The sequence below is a fragment of the Rattus rattus genome, chromosome 6, assembly GCF_011064425.1.
Source record: "Rattus rattus isolate New Zealand chromosome 6, Rrattus_CSIRO_v1, whole genome shotgun sequence".
In the NCBI taxonomy this organism is placed as follows: Eukaryota; Metazoa; Chordata; class Mammalia; order Rodentia; family Muridae; genus Rattus; species Rattus rattus.
The window spans coordinates 52,280,552-52,301,039 of record NC_046159.1 but is presented as its reverse complement, the minus strand read 5'-3'; the positions used below and the strand labels follow the sequence as shown (position 1 = coordinate 52,301,039).

The 20,488-nt window shown below is 44.6% G+C and overlaps 1 protein-coding gene across 1 annotated transcript in view; it reads right to left on the bottom strand.

Annotated features, from left to right (window-relative positions):
* Positions 1 to 20,488, bottom strand: part of Lrig1 (leucine rich repeats and immunoglobulin like domains 1) — a 101,897-nt gene that overhangs the window by 62,870 nt on the left and 18,539 nt on the right. The window contains exon 2 of the mRNA XM_032906048.1: positions 1,626 to 1,697. Within this exon, the coding sequence (XP_032761939.1) occupies positions 1,626 to 1,697 (72 nt within the window). The remainder of the gene's footprint in view (positions 1 to 1,625; positions 1,698 to 20,488) is intronic.

Below are 20,488 nucleotides of genomic sequence, written 5' to 3'. Positions count from 1 at the left end.
TGTATAGATGGCTATAATAGAATTTGGTAATGACTTTTAGTAATTTTATATAAATATTTCTAAAGACAGCGAATACTTTGGAAGGGCTGGAGGGATGGAGGGGCATGACAGGATGAAGGGTCAGGTCAGGAGGGGGAGTGGAAGTGTGGTTGAGGGGAGGAATGTGGGAAGAGACAGTCAGAACTGAGGGGCATTGGAGAACCTAGTGCTGTGGGAACTTCCTAAAACATATAGAGATCCTAATGAAGTCTCTAAGGAAAAAAAATGTTAATTTATGCAACGAAATGTCTTTAACTGTGAGAATTAGTAAGTCAGATATAAATCCATAAATACCTATAATTCTAAGCACTTGGAAGGCTGAGGCAGAAGAATTATGAGTTTGAGACTAGCCTGGGTTATACAGCAAGACCGTCTTAGAAAAAAAAAAGTACAAGGAAAAGGAACTATAATATACATTTTGATTCTAAATCTATATGCATTTGTCTATTACATCAAGTAATCATGATGGCTTTGCACAACTTTTGTGAAATTTCCGTAAAGTTGCTACGGGACTAAAATTCTTGATAATCCCAATGGATGTATCACAGCATAAATCTTTATAATAAAAAGAATGGCTGGGCCTGTGTTAAAGGATGCTCCAAGAGGAAGCAAGCATGGTGTTCAGTGACAGTGATGCTTGGCCTGCTAGGAGGTGCAGGGAAGATGAGCCTCTACTGCCCATGCTTTTAAACCAGATTTGTGCAAAATGCACATGGTGGGCTAGTACCAGGGACCTCTGCGGACTAAACTATTGTACCTCTGTGGCACCTGTGAGAACGCACCAGCACAGGCATGTTTCCCAAGCAGTCAACAGGACTTTCCAACAAAGGATACACTCTTACACTCCCCTGGGCAACCATGATTTCTAATACCACTACACCCACTGCACTATGTAGCACGCCCTTCACAGAAAACAGGGCCTGCAGCAAAAGGAAAGAATTTAATATGGCACCCCTTAATCTATGAGGGCTACCCTCCTCAGCCTCCATGGGTACCTGAAACTCTATATATAGCCTTTTTCCATACAAAAGTCAGCCACAGTAAGAGACTGACAATAATTACAAGAGCACTTACATAATAAAATGTATGTGATTTTGATCTCTTACACACAATCTTATTGTATTTTCATCTTTTCACGTAAAGGAACCGCTTTAGAGCTTCTTTTTTGGCATTGTGCTTTGGGACCATTACTAGGGAAATTGGCATTACGAGAACACAAGCATCAATCCACAGCTGACCACCTGATGAGTGGGTAAGTGGCATGGGCAATGTACACTATCTGGACAAATGAATGATTTGTGACCTGGGCAAACCGTGCGAGATTCCACCACACTACTCATAATGACGTGTCGCATAAGCTCATGAACTCTTTATTTCTGGAATTCTCCACCTTGTATTTTTGGTTGACTGTGGGTAACCAAACACATGAGTGAGAGGATCATCCTAGTGTCATTTGTCCCATATGCAAATGTTCCTTCCTATAAGTTGAGACCACCCACCCAGGAGAATGAGAACGGTATACATATGGAAAGATTTCCCCCAGATCTTTCTGCCCTCCGCCCCTATAGGTTTCGGAGAACACTCACACTTCCTGCAGATTCGTCAAGTCCTCAAAAGCAGCAGAGTCAATCTCGGAGAGTCTGTTATAACTCAGGTTTCTGGTAAAAGAGAAAATGAAAAGTACAAAATTAATAGTTGACATGTCATCCAAGACCAGGAAACCTTTCCTTACTCACCAAGTCCCTCAAAGAGAAACTTATATCCTCTGTCTACCTTCCCTCCTGTGTACTGTTTTAGTAACAGACACACTGAGCTTTATAAACACATCTCTTATCTCCTGCCTCAGTGCACAGGGCATGCACAGAGCAAGGCTGGGAACCCACACTCCCAGTGTGGACTCACGCGGACTTCCAGTACCAACTGGCTACCCCACACCTGAAAAAGTAAGACACAAGAGTCCTAATCCAAATGCTTTGTACCGTATCAAGTCCAAGGCCACTCCGTCTTTAAAATTACATGTACTGGGACTGGAGAAATGGTTAAGAGTAGTTAATATTTTTGCAGAGGACTTGAGTACCCAGTACCTACAAGGCTCACAAATACCTGTAACCCCAGTTCTAGAGGACTTAACACTCTCTACTAGTATCTGCAGGCTCAGACATGCTATGCTACACATATACATAATCAGGCACATACACACACACATAAAAATTACATTGTGTGTGTGTGTGTGTGTGTGTGTGTGTGTGTGTAGGTGTGTGTGTGTGTGTTAGTCAGAGGACAATATGTGGGAACTGGCTTTTTCTTTCCACCATGTGTGTCTTTACTCTTAAGTCAGTGGTTCTCAACCTTCCTAATGTTGCAACCCTTTAATACACTTCCTCATGTTGTGGTAACCCCAACCATAAAGTTATTTTTGTTGCTACTTCATAACTGTAATTTTGCTACTGTTATGAATCAATAAACTGTAATGTAAATATCTGTGTTTTCTGATGGTCTTGGAAACCCCCGTGAAAGACACTCCCAAAGGGGGCTGTGACCCACAGGCTGGTCCTCAAGGACACTCTCTTGCTTATTTGTCTGCTTTTTCAAGACAGGGTTTCTTTGTGTAGCAGACCTGGCTAACCTGGAGCTCACTCTGTAGACCAGGCTGGTCACAGAAATCCATGTGACAGCCTCCTGAGTGCTAGGACTAAAGGTGTATATTACCACTGCCCAGCTCCAGGACATCCTTGGTGGCTTTTGTTGTTGTTTTGAGAGAGGATCTCCCTTGCTGGTCTTAAACTTGCTATGTAGACCAGGGTGACCCGAGGACTCAGGGATCACCCTGCCTCTGACAGAGTTAAAGGAGCACACTAACAGGCCCTGACTTTTTTAAAATTAATGTTTAACTAAAGTATCGACATCAAGTACGAGAGACAGAGAGAGAGACAGAGAGAGACAGAGAGAGAGACAGAGAGAACACAAACCAGATGTCAGCACTTCATAGTCTAAGCCAGTAATTCTCCACCAAAGCTGATTTTCACACACACACATACACACACACACACACACACACACACACACACACACACACACACAAACACAGCAATGTTAGAGATACATTCAGCTGTCAGCAACGGTAGAAGGAGGTACTAAGATCTGGTAGATTAAAGCTGCAGGTGTTTTCAGACGTCCCACCAAGCACAAGCTGTCAGTGTCCCACAACCAGGCACATAGCACCTCAGTGACTATTCTCCTCAGACTGAGAAATCTTGGTCTAAAGAAGAATTTAATACTGAAAAAAAAAAATAAAAATAAAAACATTTTGGGAGCACAGACATAGAAAATGAACAGATTCAAAATTGTGACTACTTATGAACATAGGATGCCTACCATTAGTACTAAAATGACAATTACAAGAAAAGGAAGCCGACGGGTGGGAACACACGTTCTTGGTAACTCCAGGCAGGGAAGGCGCACAGGAGCAGTATTCAGGTAATAGCACCCATCCCGCTCAGAGCTCCACTCCCCTCCCACCCCACCCCCCATCGCCGAGGGAAGACAGCCTTAGCTGCAGACAGAGCAAGCTCAGCAATATTCAGTCAGCGCAGCTTCTTTAACCACGGGCTGAACACAAACCCGGCTAATCCATCAGGAACAGAGGCCACTAAGGAAATCAAGATGAGCTTCACTGCCACTCAGTTCCTTGCCACAGAAGTCCACCCAGGCCTGTGTGTACAAGAGAGATTAACATTTTTCATCTTGGCTATTAATTCCATTGACATTACTGCCAATTAACAATGCTACTAATCATAAATGGTAAATATCTTTCAAACTTACTCTGGAGACGTTTCAATCAATACTACCCTAGAGCTGATAGCCATTTTACTGTGAACTCAAAGACATTCATCTAAATAAAAGTCAAACTGCACTTGAAACTAATGGCCCATCTGTGTTCATGGCACAGTCTGAATTAAAAGCAATTTGTCCAGAGATTAAGTTACCATAAAGACTGAAGGTGGTAATTTTTAAACCACATACTGAAGTTCAAGTATGAACTTGACAGTGCTTGGGGGGTATTTATTAATGAGAATGAAGACATTAACCGCTTAGACCCAGGAAAGAAAATCCAGTTTGAGAGAATTCTCTGCATCTTAAAAGACTGCCTAGACTATTGTTTTCTGCTTTGAGCAGAGCATCAGAAAGGGTATGAGGATACTGTATTGGGGGGGGGCGGGGGGCTCCCCATAAAGACAGCAGCACAAAGCTTACATCATCACAGGTAACTGGCATGGGCAAGCTAAGAGAACTTCATAAAGGCTTTCAGAAGCCACAGAGCAGGTACAAGGACAGGCAGATTGGGCTGCTGATGGACCGAGACTACTATACAAGTCCACCCGCCTTCACAGCATTTACTCATTCACTCCAGAGACAGGAGCCAGTGCTGACACCAAGCTTGGCTTTCCAGAGAAGCCCACAATCTAAATTCTTATGAGAAAACGTCTCAGTTCCTTAAAAAAAAAAAAAGTAACCAAGGACAGGTCAAACAAAACCTCTCTGCCAGCTGCCACACTTGGCCTGAGAAACACCCGTGGCTGTTGGGACCTGGACTCCAGAAGGTACAGGCTCAGAAGGCATCAGTCATGGCAGGGGCTAGAGCTCAGCAGGCTTCCTATAGTTCACTGATGGCTTCATTTTGAACGTTCTGAGATAAAATTATGTCTCTCCTTTTCCACACCTCACATAGCCATTAAAAGCCATACAGCCAATGCTTTGTCTTCTTTTTTTTTTTTTTGGAAAGATAATATAACTAACTTTCAGAGATGCTAATTAATGTTTGCTTCTTAGAGTAGACTGAGAAAAGAACCTTTACTGACACTGGCATCCAGAGCTGAGCAGCACCAGGACTTTGATACCAAGACACCAGCGATCAGTTACAAAGACAGGACACTGCATGTGATTGGGTCACTGAACCAGAAAAGCCGCAGACCAACACACTGCCAAGGGACTGCCTAGAAGGGCCATGCTCCCACAGCACCTGTGGGCAGCACTGAGGAAAGGTGCTACTGGAACAGCCCCTGTCCCTAGGCAGTTACTCTGGCTTTAAGTTTGAGAAGTGGTCCTGAAGGAACTGAGACCTCAAATGTATGACTAGGAATCAGGGAAACCATATTAAATCCTCCATAGAAATCTAACAAGGAATAAAATAGTCATAAACATTGGCCAAAACACAAATTCCCAGTACCGCTTGTTCACTGTCATAAAATGTATATAACCATTTATAAGCTGCTGCTCGGCGACCACATATGCATTCAGACACACCCACCATTACCACCAATATCAACTTTTTCACCATAAAATTTCCAATTCCAAATTCCTTGGATGTGCCAACCATCATTCTGTCTCCATAAACACTACTCTAGGAACCACGTGTAAGTGGAATCACACACATGTGTCCTTTTGTGTTTGGCTTATTTTACTTAACACAACGCTTTCAAGGTCCACAGATGAGTCTCATTACATATGTCAAAGTCTCATTGCTTTTGATGGTTGAATAATACTCCTTGGTATGAAGAGCCTACATTTTGCCTATCTACTATCTGAGGATCAGTTAGCTTGTTTCTAGTTTTGGCTGCTATAAATAAAGCAATAATGAGCACAATGTTTTTTTTTCCCAAATTTAAAAAACAAACAAACAAACAAAACCAGGCTTTTTAATCCTTTGTCCTCTATACTTACTAATAACACTCATTTTCCAACATTAAAAGAAATATACTTAGCCCACAAAGGCAGCACAAATGAGTATAAATTTGTTTCCCATCCCAAAGACAGTGAAAGGGTTAACTACCGACCTCTGTCCCTCCAGGTGGCAGCTGACAGGCGCACACGTCTAAAGCCTCCCACTTATTTCAAGGCCTGACATCCGAGTGAGTCTTCAGTGGAGGGTTCTGATTCTCCTGTCAAAACGATCCATCTGTCAGCAGGACACACTGTCGAAAGCACTTCTGCACCTTTCGGTAGCAAAGAGCTCACAAGGAAAGAAACCTCGGGGAATTTAGTCCCTGCCAACTGCAGCTTTCACTGAGTACCATCAGCCATTGTCACAACACAAAATCGCCCCTGTTCTTGCACAAAGAGCACGCAGATCTTCAAACAACTGAACCCAGCCACAGACGCTTTTTTCAGCTAATCTGCTGAAAGATGGCCGTGCAGCCCACCACTTGTGGAACACACAAGAGGCAGGGTTGCAGAGAACAGCTCAAGTTTTATTCAGGCGTGTCTGAAAAGCACACTGTTTAAGAGGTCCCTGCGCTCGCTAAGCATGCTTCTCAGTAAGCTCCCCGCCCCCGAGGCAGAGAATCTCAATCGCTGAGAGATCACTACTATGAAAAACACCATGGCTAATCATGTGGCCGATCACTGAAACCACTTAATGTATGAGTCTGAGCGCAGCTCCTCACCACATAACCATATTGCAGGCGCTCAACAGACATGTGCACTACATGGAGGCGGGCACTTGGGTGATCACTGAAGTTTCTGCTAAACTGTGTTGGAACCAATGCCTCTAAGTCATGATACGATCTCTATTCTAACTGAAATGGCAACTACAGAAGAAAGACAGATGTTAGAAGTTAATCTTAGGGGCTCGAGGTGGAGTGCTTGCCTGGCATATGTGAGAGGCTGCCTGACCCCCAACACCACGCAGAATAACGATGATAACTCAGGGCTGTGGGAGAGAGCTTGCCTACTACCCAAGGTCCTCAATTTGATCTCCAGCACTCCAAATCTGTTTCCTAATAACACAAGAGCTTTGTTTAAAATGTACAGTGATATTAATAAACTAATCCAAGTCGTCTCTCTTTTTTTTTTTTTTTTTTTTAAAGACAGAGTCTTAGTAATGTAACTCAAGCTGGCCTCAAACGAACTAAACAGCTGAGGGTGACCTTGAACTCCTGATCTTCCTGCACCTCTCAAGTATTAGGATTTGGGTATGTACCACCAGACTGGCCCCGAATTCTTCTCAAGCAAAGTTCTTAACTATCCCAGCAGGAAACGGACCCTGGAAATCCCAAGTCCCTCGGAAGGCGACTCTAATAAAAACTGCTCCAGTGTAATGCTATAGGCTTAATCAGTATTTACCTAATCTGACCAGCACCTTCCTGGATTATAGCCTGAACCACATGCTACAAACTTGGCATGCATGCCTCCAAGTTGGCGAACAATAATTCATTGACTTCTTGGAAGCTGAGGGACAAAAAGTGCCACTTACTTTTTGAGCAAGCTATGGTGAGGAAGTAGCCTCGCTTCATTAGACAACACAATTGGCATTTCATCCACAAACAAGCCTCTACAGGAGAACTCTCGCAGTGAAGCCCAGCAAAAACATGGCCCTGGTTCTCAACCTTAACAGACGATAATTCAACACGGAAGGCAGGCGTTGGTCCCTGTTCATGAAAGCGTTCCCTTCCAAATGAGGTTTCCCTGTGCAGTTTGGTTTCCAAGTGAGTACACTTCCCATTACTCAGCCCTGGCCGGGCTCCTGGACTACACAGACTTTTGCTTAGTTTAAGCTTTCCTATATTTGCTAAAGTGAAACACAGCAAAGGAGGAGGGGTTAGAGGCCACCCAATGGCTGACTTCTAAGTACCTGGAGGTGCCCAGAGCTAGTGCAGAAGACTCCTTTTTCACGATACTGTATGCCACGCACTGCCATTCACCTCTTCTTCAACCTCACAACCTGTGGTGTTTGTCACCCATTACTGAGGAGACTGCCTTAGAGTCAGGAAAGCAGGGCTGTTCCTTTTGAGAATTCTAAAGTGTAAGAACTGTTCAAGCCCTATGAGCCCTACCCATCTAGGACTATTTCTTCTGCATTTGTACCTTCTGGGGAATAACATGTCACACAGCAACCTCCAATGAAATCACTGCTATGGCCCCTACATTTGCAAGGTTTGTGAACATAGAGAACACTTTAAATCATAGACATGTCTTTATCTCTTTTTCTAATGTAGACGCTTTCTGAAACCAACAATGAACAGCCTGTTAATACACATCATATTAAGAATGATACATTTGCTACTTAGGCTAAAATCATCCACCTGGAGCCAAGGGCTCTCACTCAGAAGAACGTGCTTGCTCTTAAGAAAGCCACAGTCATGGAACCTAGGGTTTAGCAATGGAATACCTTTTATGAATAAGGAAATGGGGAGGCTCCCAACAAGATACATACCACTCATTCTGTGTTTCTGCTTAATTCAATTTCAGAAAGTTGGTAATAGTTTGCAATTACTTCAAATTCTAAAAATGCTACACAGACCATTCTCCCTGAAAATAAGGGAGGCCTAAAAGGTTACACAAGAGAATCTAACACACAGCCACAACAGTGTAGCCATGTAAGAATGAAAGCACACCCACTCCTCTTTAAATCAAGTCAGTTAATTAGGGTGAGCCTCTAATTTTTAATAACTTAAAAACAATACAGTCTCACGCAGACCAAACTGACCTGAAAGTGCTATACCCAAGGATGACCTAGAACCTCTGATCTTCCTGCCTCTCCCTCCCAAGTCCTGGCATTACAGGCATGTATCACGTCTGTTTTATGCAGAACTAGAAAATCAAGCGTCATGCATACTAGGCAAGAACTCTACTGAGCAGCAACTACAGCTTGGGGCCTCTGAATTCCAGTGCCAACTAATGCTGCTCTCTCTATAACTTCAGAAGGTCTCCTATGTACTCTATCCTAATATCATTTCCACGGTTAATCTGATATAGACGTACATTTTCCTCTAGTAACCAATAATAATCAAATGCAACAAATGTTCGAGTATATGTCTACCATGAAGACTAATTATACATGTACATATGCATATATATGTATAGATGTATACACACACATGCACACACACACACACACACACACACACACACACACAGGGCCAGAGAGATGTCTCAGCAGTTAAGACCACTGACTGCTCTTTGGGAGAACCTGGATTCACTTCCTAGCACCCACATGCAGTTCACTACCATTTGTAACTCAAGCTCTACGACATCTGGCACCTTCTTCTGGCTCTGGGGGGCACTGGACACATGTGGTGTCCATACATAGCAAAGCACCCATATATAAAATATGTTAAATGAATAAATAAATTCTGATCTAAATTAGGATAAGATGTTATTTGTTGTCTGAAGATTACAACTTACTGATCAGGTAGGACTCCTGACCAGTGGGACTCTCAGATAAAATCTCACAGAGGCACACTAAAAGTTGCACACTGGTAGACCTGAGCTGAAGCTGAACTACAGAGAAATGTGTTTGTTTCTGATTGAAGAGCATTTGGAAAAATGATTCCAAGCACCCACCTGGCAGTTCACAACCATTTGTGACAGCATTTCCAGAGGAATATGACACCCTCTTCTGGCTTCGGCTCACACTACATGTGTACATGCTTGTAAGCACAATACCCAAACACATTATATAAATAAATGTATGTATGTATGTATGTATGTATGTATGTATGTATGTATGTATGTTAAACAAAACAAACTATTTCCCCAATGAGTATGTTGCAGCTTCTCTTGAGAACAATCACTGTGTGGGCTTTTCTGCTCCATCAACCTCTCCATTCCTGACCGTCTCTGTCTTCCAGAGCCCTCTAAACTCATTAGCAATATCTGCTTGGCCCCTAGTTGAGTCTAGCACCCTGGGATGGGCCCATAAAGTCCAGAAGCATCCAGGACAAGGAAGATCTGCTGTGATCAGAATGATTTTAAAAGCAATGCCGAGGCAGAGCAGAAGAGAACTCTTCTTCTGGGGGAAGAGTCCTGAGAACACTAGAGGAGCAAAGAACCACAAAAAGAGTAAAGCAAACTGCTAAAGACGCCAAGCGACCAGAACCTCACAGAAACGAAAGGGCAAAGTGGCAAAGAGGAACCCAGAGCTTCCTGGTTCACTCCAACAAGCAGGTAAGCCAAAGATTACTCCAATCCTAACCTAATCTCATAGCCCAGACTCTCCTAAAATGTCAATCACTGGACGACTGAAGTTCTTTCCACAGGAACAGAATTAGCTACTTGTTCCTCCACATAAACATTTTAACCTAAAGCAACAGAACCCCTGAAATATTTCCTGGCATCACAGCAGACAAACAGCATTAGCTTTCTGCATTACACCTTACAAAAGGGATTCCAGGATCTGTTTTCCTTACAGAATCTTTGCTTGGTGATGTGATTGGGCATGGTTTGTTTTTTGTTTTTTGGGTTTTTTTTTTCTTTTAATTGTTATTTAAACATGCTTGGTGGAAGCTGACACTTAGGGGAAGCCACAATTTCCCCAAAATAGTCACTTGTTAACATGGTCTGTGCACCATTAACACCTGTAAGTGAATTAATCCCATGATGAAGGTGCACTCCAGCCCATGACTGGTGGGCACTTTATCAGTAAAAGGCATTCATTTGAGCGTGGGATGGCTGCCTATCACAAGGCTGACCCCCAACACACACACACAAATCTGCCACCAGCAGAGAGTGATCATGACCATGAAAACAGGAAAGAGGTACTGAAGGCCACCATTTGATTTTACCATTAGAGAAGGGTTTCAAACAGACTTAGAAATGCAAGTGTGAGGGAAGCAGGGTCACAAGTCTAGCCCCTTAGAATTGCCTTTTCCCTGGTCTATTAGGTCTACCAAGAAATCATAAATTCACTCTCCCAGAATCTAAATTCTACAAGGCTTTGAAAATCCATTACTTGCACAGCAGTCACCCTTGGGCCATAATCTACCTTTTGAAGTATAAAGCATGGTCACACTCAGAGTCGGGCACTTTATGACCCCAAGATGGCCACGAGGCCTGAGAACAGACAGTGCTCACTTCTGGCCACTTAAAAGTGAATACTGCTCCCAGGAGAGGGAGGAGGAGGCGGAGCTTCCAAACGCTCTACTGAACACGGAACAGACTTTTGCCTCTAGAGCAACAAAAATCAGTTGGGCAAAAGGGACAGGACATGAGGGACTAAGAAAAAAGACATATTAATCTAGTGAATAAATTTGGAATCCTGGGTTCTCCAAGTACTTTGCAAAGTCTACCAAATAGAAGCTCTCGGGAGACAGTGTGTTTCCTGAGCTCACAAGACTGATTCAGAAGTCACCGCTTTAGGGTATGCATAGGAAGATGGAAACTGCCTACCCTGACAGACACTTCTGACGGCAGAGCCACACCCACAATGCTGTGAGGCTCTACTTCATGCCCAGAGTCACATCTATGTGTTTTCAGTAAGAGCCATGAGAGGGCCGCTCTCAATGAGCAAAATAACCGTCTCAGCACAGCTCTGTAAGGAGCATCCCTGATGAAGGGGGCCGAGCTCCGCACCCGTCTTTCTGGCAGAAGATGCAAATATGTATGAAGAGTGAAGGCCCATGGTTCATCACTTCCTCTGAGTAAAACAGGCATACATCAAAACAAACAAACAAAATTCTTCTATCTGGACCACCCACCAGTTTCCAGTTTTCTAGAACCAGGAAATAATTTCTTACAGTTTTTGTTTTTTAACCATCAGTTCTAATTCTTTTTCCTCTACCATAAACCAATTGGGGAAAATACTAGTACAAAACTCCTTATCACAGAAATTAAAATATATAAAAAGTAAATAAATAAATAAATACAACTTGATACTCACTTCTTAACATGTAATAATCAGGAGCTTTCAATACTTATTTGTTCATTCATTCCTTCACTGTTTTATTGCCTTCGGGGCAGAGTTTCTCTGTTTAGCCCTGCCTGTGTTGGAACTCACTCTGTAGAACAGACTGGCCACAAACTCAGACATCCATCTGTCTCTGCCTCCCTAGTGCTGGAATTACACCCAACTATTAAATTTCATTTGATTTGTATTTTTTTTTCAAACTACATTTTATGTATGTGCCCAAAGAAGTCAAAAGAGGCTGCTAGATGCTCTGGAACATTGCACACAGTTGTGAGCTGTGGGTACCGGGAGTAACCATGGGGGGAGGCCCACGGGGGGTAACCATGTGTGTGCTGGAAACTGAACCCAGGAGCCATCCCTACACTTCTCAATATTTAAAGTAAGCAGTTAGAAGGATAATTTTAGGCAAATGTGCCCTGGGTTACAAAGGAACAATATATACTATGCTGCCTATCTTCCTCTACTGAAAGGAAGAATGAAACGAAAGTGGTGTGTTTTAAACAAATACATCCGTACAAACTGCAGCTTACCTTAATGTTATCAGTCCCTCGTCCCTCTCTCTACCCCATAAGACGCTTTAATAGGCACAGGACACAGGTGAGTGTAACAACTTTCCCATCCTGCAACTTCTTAAAAGGAGAGCCCTTGCAAGTGGGCCGTGAGCGTCCCTTGTTTGCATGTGTCCTTGCATTTTTAGCTAAAGTCACACCTGCTGCCTGCGGCCATCTCTATGATGTCACTGTGGGTCTACAGGAAGCCCAAGCATCAGAATCTGTAACACAATATAGAAGCCCATGTTCACTAGAATTTATCAGGATGCTCCGAGTTATACATGGATGTAAGTATAAGGTATCTGCAAGCATTACTTCCTAGACCAAGGGCCTCCCCTTCGTGCCTACCCCAAACTTAAAATCGAGGATTACTCAAGTGCAGTGAGCAGAACTCACGAGTAAATCAACCAAATGAGAAAAATTAATAGACTCACAATTTCACAAGCAAGCACCATCTTCTGCGTGACAAGGAGGCATGGGGCTATCTAGCTAAATACTTTACTGAAGACACAGTTCTACGAGACCAGTCACATGGCCAGCAGTGAACAACTTTATTAACTAGCTTACAGACATGGTATTTTATTCTGTCTGTTCTTCCATGGAGCTTTGTAAAGTTTGTGTGTTATGGATTGCATAGCTGAAGACGGAAGCCAGTTCTCTTTCTGCAACAGTAAAACATCACTAGACTCTGTGATCATGAAAGACGGCCCACAGCATTATCTTCTCAGCTTGAGAAGCAGGGGCAGTGGAAATCACTCTGCTTCCGGTGCTGACATCCCTGACAGATACAAAGTCAGCATCTGACTGAACAACAGTGTTTCAACACACACCCTTCACAGATTACTTTCTGCTGTCCCAACATGGGCCTCCCCTTTCCTGACATTACGAGTGCAGAGAATCAGATGACACATGTCTGAGACCTCTCTCCTCTAATGCACTAAAACTCTACCACACACAAAACAAAATATGTATTTTTCACTTGTTCATCAGTGAGGCTACGGTAGCCTATCACTGCTTCTCCACTCAAAACGTACTGTCCTAGGTATTTGCTCCCAAGAGACAGGTCTTAGAGAGTTGACATGAGCGGCCAACTCTATATGCTACACTGTACTCTACCAGATGCTATGCTACTGTACCTGTGAGACAGGACCAGCAAAGGTGATTACAAGTTCTAACAACGTCCCATATAAATGACCCTTTTCCAGTTCTGCTTAAAGGCAAAATCCTAAAGAATACAGCACATGTACCTAGACTCTCGGTATCCTGTGTACATAACCAATAGCAGACCCACAGACCTAGACACGCTATATCTTGTGTATGCGAGGAGACATGGAATAGTCAATCCTCAGAGCATGTTCCCATCTGAGCAGGGAATCAAAGCCCGAGGTCTCTTCAGATGCAGACACTCATGGGGTTGGACCACTGACACTCTGCCCTACGTACAGCTAGAACTGCCATCTACAACTTTCTGTGTGTTACCAGCCCCAGTTCTGCCAACCCCACCTTTTCAAAGATGGTCTCAAACCAGAGCTGCTGCTGAACCTGCTCCCCACCCTGCCCTACTTCAAGCGCCCTAACATGACTGCCCTGGCCCACAAGCACTGGGTAGAGAGGTGGCTTGCTGGATAGTTCACATGGACAAGACCAGCGCTATCTTCAGGAGTGTCTGGCCAGCTCTGCTCCATAAGTAGGGTTTAGGATTCAGGCAAAGTTTACCCAGAAGGCATTGGGCTGAGCTCCATGTCTGTACACAGACAGGTCTATACATGCTTTCCCTTTCTTGCCAAGATCCCACTGCACTCACTCTTCAAATTCAACCAATGTCATTAAAGGTATTCCCAACCCAGGTTGGCCCAAGGACTGCCAAACTGCCAAACTGTGTGGGTGACTACAGTCACTTGCAGCCAACTCAACCATGATCAATAAGCCCAAGTGAGCTGAGATCAGGCCAGGCTTAAGACTGCACAAGCACAAAAGGGAAAACCACCGACTCCCAAGCCCCGAGAACCAGTGAAGAAAAGCACCTGCACAAACTCGTCAGGGTGGTTTATAAGGTCATGAGCACCTGAGAAAAGATCTTTTATTCCTAAGAGCACGAGACAAATGGTAGGCCTGTCACACTGCTGGTGTCAATATTTATCTAAGGCCTGGGTATTCATGATGGTATAAAACCAGGCACCTTTTCAATTCAGCCATTCACATAATTTGCCACTACAAAGCCCCAAAACAGAGATTCATTTACAGCCTGAGTTTCTTTTCTTCATCGCCATACAGGAGGCTGGCGGTAGGACCCACCGTTTATGTCAGGACTAATCCCAGCAGCTTGAGAATAATGCCCTCAATGTATTTCAGAACTGCCAATATCAAATGTCACTGCACCTGAAGACAATGAAGAGGCAAGGAAGAAAGGCAGAGCACCTGCTTTCTCCCTCCCACGGCATGCATGCCTTCTGTCCTGAAATGAGCAAAGCTTTGGGCTTGCAGTAAAGTAACTGAACCCCGAGAGCCGTGCCTCGCACGCACCCTCTGCACACTACTCCCACTCCCACTGCGCACTACTCACATCACATCAATCACTTCGGTCACCACCACTCACAAGCTACCCTCACCTGGGCTATGAGATGGCGCCTTCTGGTCAGCTGCGGTTTTCCAGACTCCTCTCTCCCTTACCCTTTCCCCATGACCTCACTCCACTCTGACTCCAAATGAAAACCATATCAGGATTTTTCTCCCGCGTAAATGATAAAAGAAATAACTACCCCAATAATATCAGCTTCAGGTAGGGACCTCTGACTGCTGCTGCACATGCCAGCTCGCTCACAATGACTATCTCCAAATGTCTTGTGACTCAGAGTCCCCGATGGATGCTCCACTGTAGCTCCCTCAGTCAGTCAGCTCTTTGCCATCCTCTCAAAGAGACACTGCACTGGAATCAAAGTACTCAGGAAGGATGGCTCCCCTGGGACAGATTAGACAGAGCACCTGCCTCAATCACTCTTGTAGAACTGCTGGACAAGTGACACGGGGGCAGACTTCTCAAGCCAACCCTTTTATCCAAACTCTTTTGATGTAGCGATATAATGTGTTTCCAAAGTGAAGGAGCCCCCCACCCAGCACCTCCCTGTGAATCTAGATAGTCAGTGTAGCCCGATAAGACCGTCACGTTTGCACATCTCGTTGCCTCACAGAACCCATTCCGTTCTTCCCGTTGTCGCAGAGTGTGATGGCCAGTGGAGAGCTACCACACACTGACATTCCTACTCTGCTTTAAATACACTGCGGGATGCACTGGCTGGATGAGCACACAGATTCTCAACCCCAAATGGTAACAGCTGAGGGTGTGGTTAGTTTTATTTTTTTCTTACATAAAAATACACCTGACACTTAAGTGGATCCTATTTCCTCATGCACACTGAAGTTAATCATTCACAACCAACTAGCTTTCATCAAGGATCAGAAAATTTGAAGGTTGCTTGTGCAAACACTCCTGTGCTTAACAGCTGCCTGCTTAACTGATGGTTCTGTTGCCATTAGGAGCAGGTAGCACTTCAAAGTGCTGTTTGTGAGGCCAGACATAGCACTACCCGGGTCCCTGGGCCTCTGGGCTCCACAGTGCAAGGCCCTCGCTGCCTCTCGGAACAGGTGGACAGTTACAGCCCTGTAGGAACGCACCAGGGGACAGTGCTGTGCTGCTGAGGCAGTACTGATTGTGCTCTCCTGTTTCTAATCTGGATCCTCCAAGCCGACAATCCCCAAAGACACCAGGCACAAAGGAGCAGAGGGTAGAGCTGGAATAACCACCATTCAAGGGACAAGCGGCTCTGGCTCAAAGGACCTTTCTTATCCCAAGAAGACAAGCCGTGCCTCTGCACCTCATCACCCCGCCCCTCTCCCCCTCCCACCCTAACCACTCTCTCTTTCCTTGGTCTCACTTAAAATCACTTTCCCGCATTTTTCAAAGAAATGTTACAGCCAGGACATGGATCCTAACGTTGTGTGCAGACGATGTCTTCGTCAGCTACCCTGTGAGTGTCTTCAGCATGCTGAAGAATACGAGACTGCCAAACAGCCGCTGGCTGTCATTTCCACCAAAGGAAATTAAACTGAGGATAGGAGTTGGCTGCACTGTGTGGGTTTATGAATCCATCGTGGTTGCAAGGCAACATAAAGGTCCACCTGAGCCTTGTTACAGAGATTAACCGTTAACCACCACACACTTCAACATGTTCCCAGCCTTTCTGATGCTGCGACCCTTCAACACAGTTCCTAGTGCTGTGGCGACCCCGAACCATAAAATTATTTCCATTGCCACTTTATACCAGTAATTTTGCTAGTTATAAATTGTAACTGTGTTTTTCTAATGGTCTTAGGTGACCCCTGTGAAAGGGTCATTCAAGCCCCAAACGAGTCTTGACCTACAGGTTGAGAACCACTACATTTCAAGGAAGACTGTCACCTCCACTCCCCATACACCTTTTATACCTCACTTTTGAGAGGACTTTCTGCAAGTTGTTGCAGGGAGCCTGGAATAAGTCTAGTTCCTGATTTGTGGTATAATAAACCGATATTCTGTTTTAAGTAACAGAAAAATAAAACAAAGAAAGTCCAGGGTCATGAAAAGCTGGTTTGAGAATAAGTGAAACAACTGATCATGTATTAGCTGAGTTCAGGCAAGCACACTTTAAAGCAAGGCTCACACTTAAAAATCCAAAGCAATTTCCTAAAGCTTTAAAAATACAGGTTCTAGTCCACAATGCCATTTCTTGAAAAGATCCCAAACCAACCTCCTAAGCCACTTTTTCATCTGCTTTTCTGCTTAAAAAGCAAAACAAAACAACACAACAAAAACCCCACTGTATGCCGAGGCTTCCTTTCCAATTAGAAGCCACCAGAGCCATGGTTTTCAATTAGCTGTGTCTGTCTATCTCCCTGAACTGCTCAAGTTCAATCTGTCCTCCCTCCCCCAGCTTCCTGTCTCCACCAAGGCTTTCACACCTCCCAATTGTAAACCTGTCCAGAGCAATTACCCGGCCTACCTTTGGACAGCCTCCGTTCTGCATTTCTGCCTAAATTTATAGCTACTCAGTTGGCAAAGTAGGCTTGCCCCAAAGCAGAAGAAATGGTCAGACCCAGAGATGGGGGAAATGCACAGCAAATTTCAGCAGGCTGAAGAAAAGCAAGGCCCTCCTCGTCTGTCCTGCCAGAGGCCAGCACTGATAACCCCTCAGACTCAGACACCTAGAGTCCCCACAGTAACCACTGCCATGTGCTGCCACATTTACTGCTCCTCTTGGGGTTACAAACAAGGGGCAAGTCACTAAGTACAGACAGTCACTCTTCTTGAACTCTGTAGTGGTTCAACAGCCAGATACACAGTAGGAGCTGTACTTGGAATTTTGAATGTCATCTTTCCCAGGCTAGTAGTGCTGTGTGGTCTGATCTTTACTCTCTGCAAGCAAGCCACAGCTCCAGGCAACCAACACAACCAAGCATTGTGTTGCTAAGCTACAAGTCACAAGTAGCAAATACATTTTCAATTTAGTGTTTCTCGCTCTCCATGGGTTGTGGGATATTACCTTTATGAGTTAATGAGCATTTGTAATTCTATCTGTATTTCTACCAGAAGGCTCCAAGAGCTCTAAGCCTAAGGACAAACCAGAGAGGATCATCCCTACCCAAGAAACAGCCCAAACCTTCCTTACCTGAAATCATACTACTTTTCTTTTTAAAAATGGTACGGATTCTTCATAAATAGTCTAGGAATCCCCCCAAACCATGTACTTTCCATATGCCCCAGCAATTCCACCTGTGCTGGGGAGCATGTCCAAGGTACACATATACCCTCAAACAAAACTTACACATAAACCATCACGCCAGATTTTATGGTACGGTACATGCATGCCATCCCAGCATCCAGGAAGCAGAGGCAAAGCTACAAAACACGACTTGGCCTGGCCGGGGGAGTTCATAACTGTGTTATTCTTGCCAGGCAAAAGGTGGGGAAACCCCAAATGTCTGGCTAATAAATGAAGAGACAAAATGTGTTCTATCCACAAAACCTCAAAGGCAAAGTGGGGTGAAGGGGATGGGTGGATGATCAGTGGTTAGAGCACTTGCCGCTCTGACAGAGAACCAGCTTAGTTCCCAGCACCCACGTCAGGATGCTCACAGCTGTCTGCAACTCCAGCTCTGGGGGAGCTGGCACTCTTCTATCCTCCATGAGCACCCATACATGAGAGTGCATGCGTGTGCGCACACGAATAAATAAATATCCTTTTAAGTGAGCCAAGGAGGAATGATATGTACAATATCTTAGAACTCTGAAAGCATTAGGCTAAGCAAAGGCAGGTTCCAGTTACACCCAACATTCAAAACAGGCAAACCAACACAGAAAGCTCTGGGAGCTGGGGATGAGAGCACCGACTAGCATGGGGTTTCGTGTCGGAGAAATTAAAAAGAATTAGTGGTGACAGCTGCACGACTCTGGATGTACTAAAAGCTCAGAATCGACACTTCAAAAATGAATGTGGCATTCAAACTCTTTCTCCATAAACTGCTAGTTAAAAAGAAAAAGGTGCCAGGTATGCAGCACATGCCTTTAATCCAGCACACAGGAGGCAGAGGCAGGCACAGCTCTGTCCCCTTTCTGCTTCTGGAAGGACACGCTCCGGGCTCAGCCGATTGTCACCATACACAACCTGAGCTGGACCTAATCCTCCCTCCCACGGCCTCCAGATTTTGAAAGAGCTTTTTTCTTTCTTCCTTTGTTTCTTTCTTCTTGAGTAATTATTTAATAAGGATATGGAGAGCAGGGCTCCCAGTAAGCAGCCATTCAAACATTTACAACAGGCCAGAAGGCAGGAGGAAATGTCAGTGCATTGGGGAGAAAATAAATTAGTCATATTAAGATTAGGATCTAACCTCTTTCTGTGGTTGGGGCTGGAGGTTTTAGAATAATAGCATGCTGTTTCTCAAAAACTCCCTCCTGAGGAAAGCTTAGGAGGTGCAGCTGTTCCTTCTGGAGTAGAGCTGGTGCTTACTGATGTTTACTCAAGACCCTGTGTGAGTGGCCAGTGCTTCTCTCTGCACGGGCACCTAACTGGTGCTTCACAGTCACCCCAGGCACCATGCACAGGGCACCCCGCTGCTGCAGCACCACAGTCAGCAGAGATGTAGCCCCGAGGATGCTAGCCAACATCAAAGAGACTCTAGTTGCTCCTCTTGTGCAATAAACTCCTTTCACCCAAGATCATTCACACTCCCAGAGTACAAAGTCCCTCTGATATTGGTAGCCTTCTCACCCTAACCTTTTTGGCAATTGCCCCTTGGCCTGGCTGTTCATTAATACATAATCAGAACATTAAAGCACTGTTTCACCTTTTAGGGAGGCTGAAGCCAATTTAATAAGATACTGTTCCTAGGTTGGGGAACCACCTTGAACCTGGCACAGAATTTAAAGACACAAGACTGGGAGAGGGTGCAGGGTACACACTCACAAACACACAAGAATGAAACATTTCACAAGATGTTTTTGATATCACCACATGGCAAAGGGGCAACATAAAAGGTATCTCACCACAGAAATCGCCCTGGTGTTTCCTTACCCTTTATCATTTTAACACCCAGTGACTCCTCGCTCCACAACCCTTTCCAGGAAGTGGTATCTTGGTGGCAGAAAGACAAATGACCGAAGGACGTCTTGCGCACCGCCTTAGAACTGTCTGCCGGCATGACTCCCGCCTGCAACTTTTACTTTTCAAATCAGACACAATGACAACTCACTTTAGAGACCATGTTTACTGTGCTGAAAGCCACACTGTAAACACAGGCTTGTCCATAGAAAGGCGGGCAGCTTACAGTCCAACCTTGTTTACGCTCCAAGTAGGTTTGACAGAAAAACCACATCAATTTGTTTTAAAATAATTTCCATTCGCTGGAAGCTGCTCCTGAAGGGTTCTCAGCCACGCTAATCTGCTCTGATTCCTACCAGCTGTAGGTACCAGGCACTCTGGCCACAGACTATCAGGGGACCGAGGTTCAGTGGGCTGAACTGGCTCCACGGGGGTTATAGCAGCCTGGGACCCACAGAGCCACTGCAATACCCCTCTGTGGAACACAAGAGCAACATGAGTCTATGAAAAAAATAAGAGGAAAAACAGCATGTCCTGGTTCAGGGCCAAAATCAAGCCATAGCCACCAGGAGCACAGCTTCTAC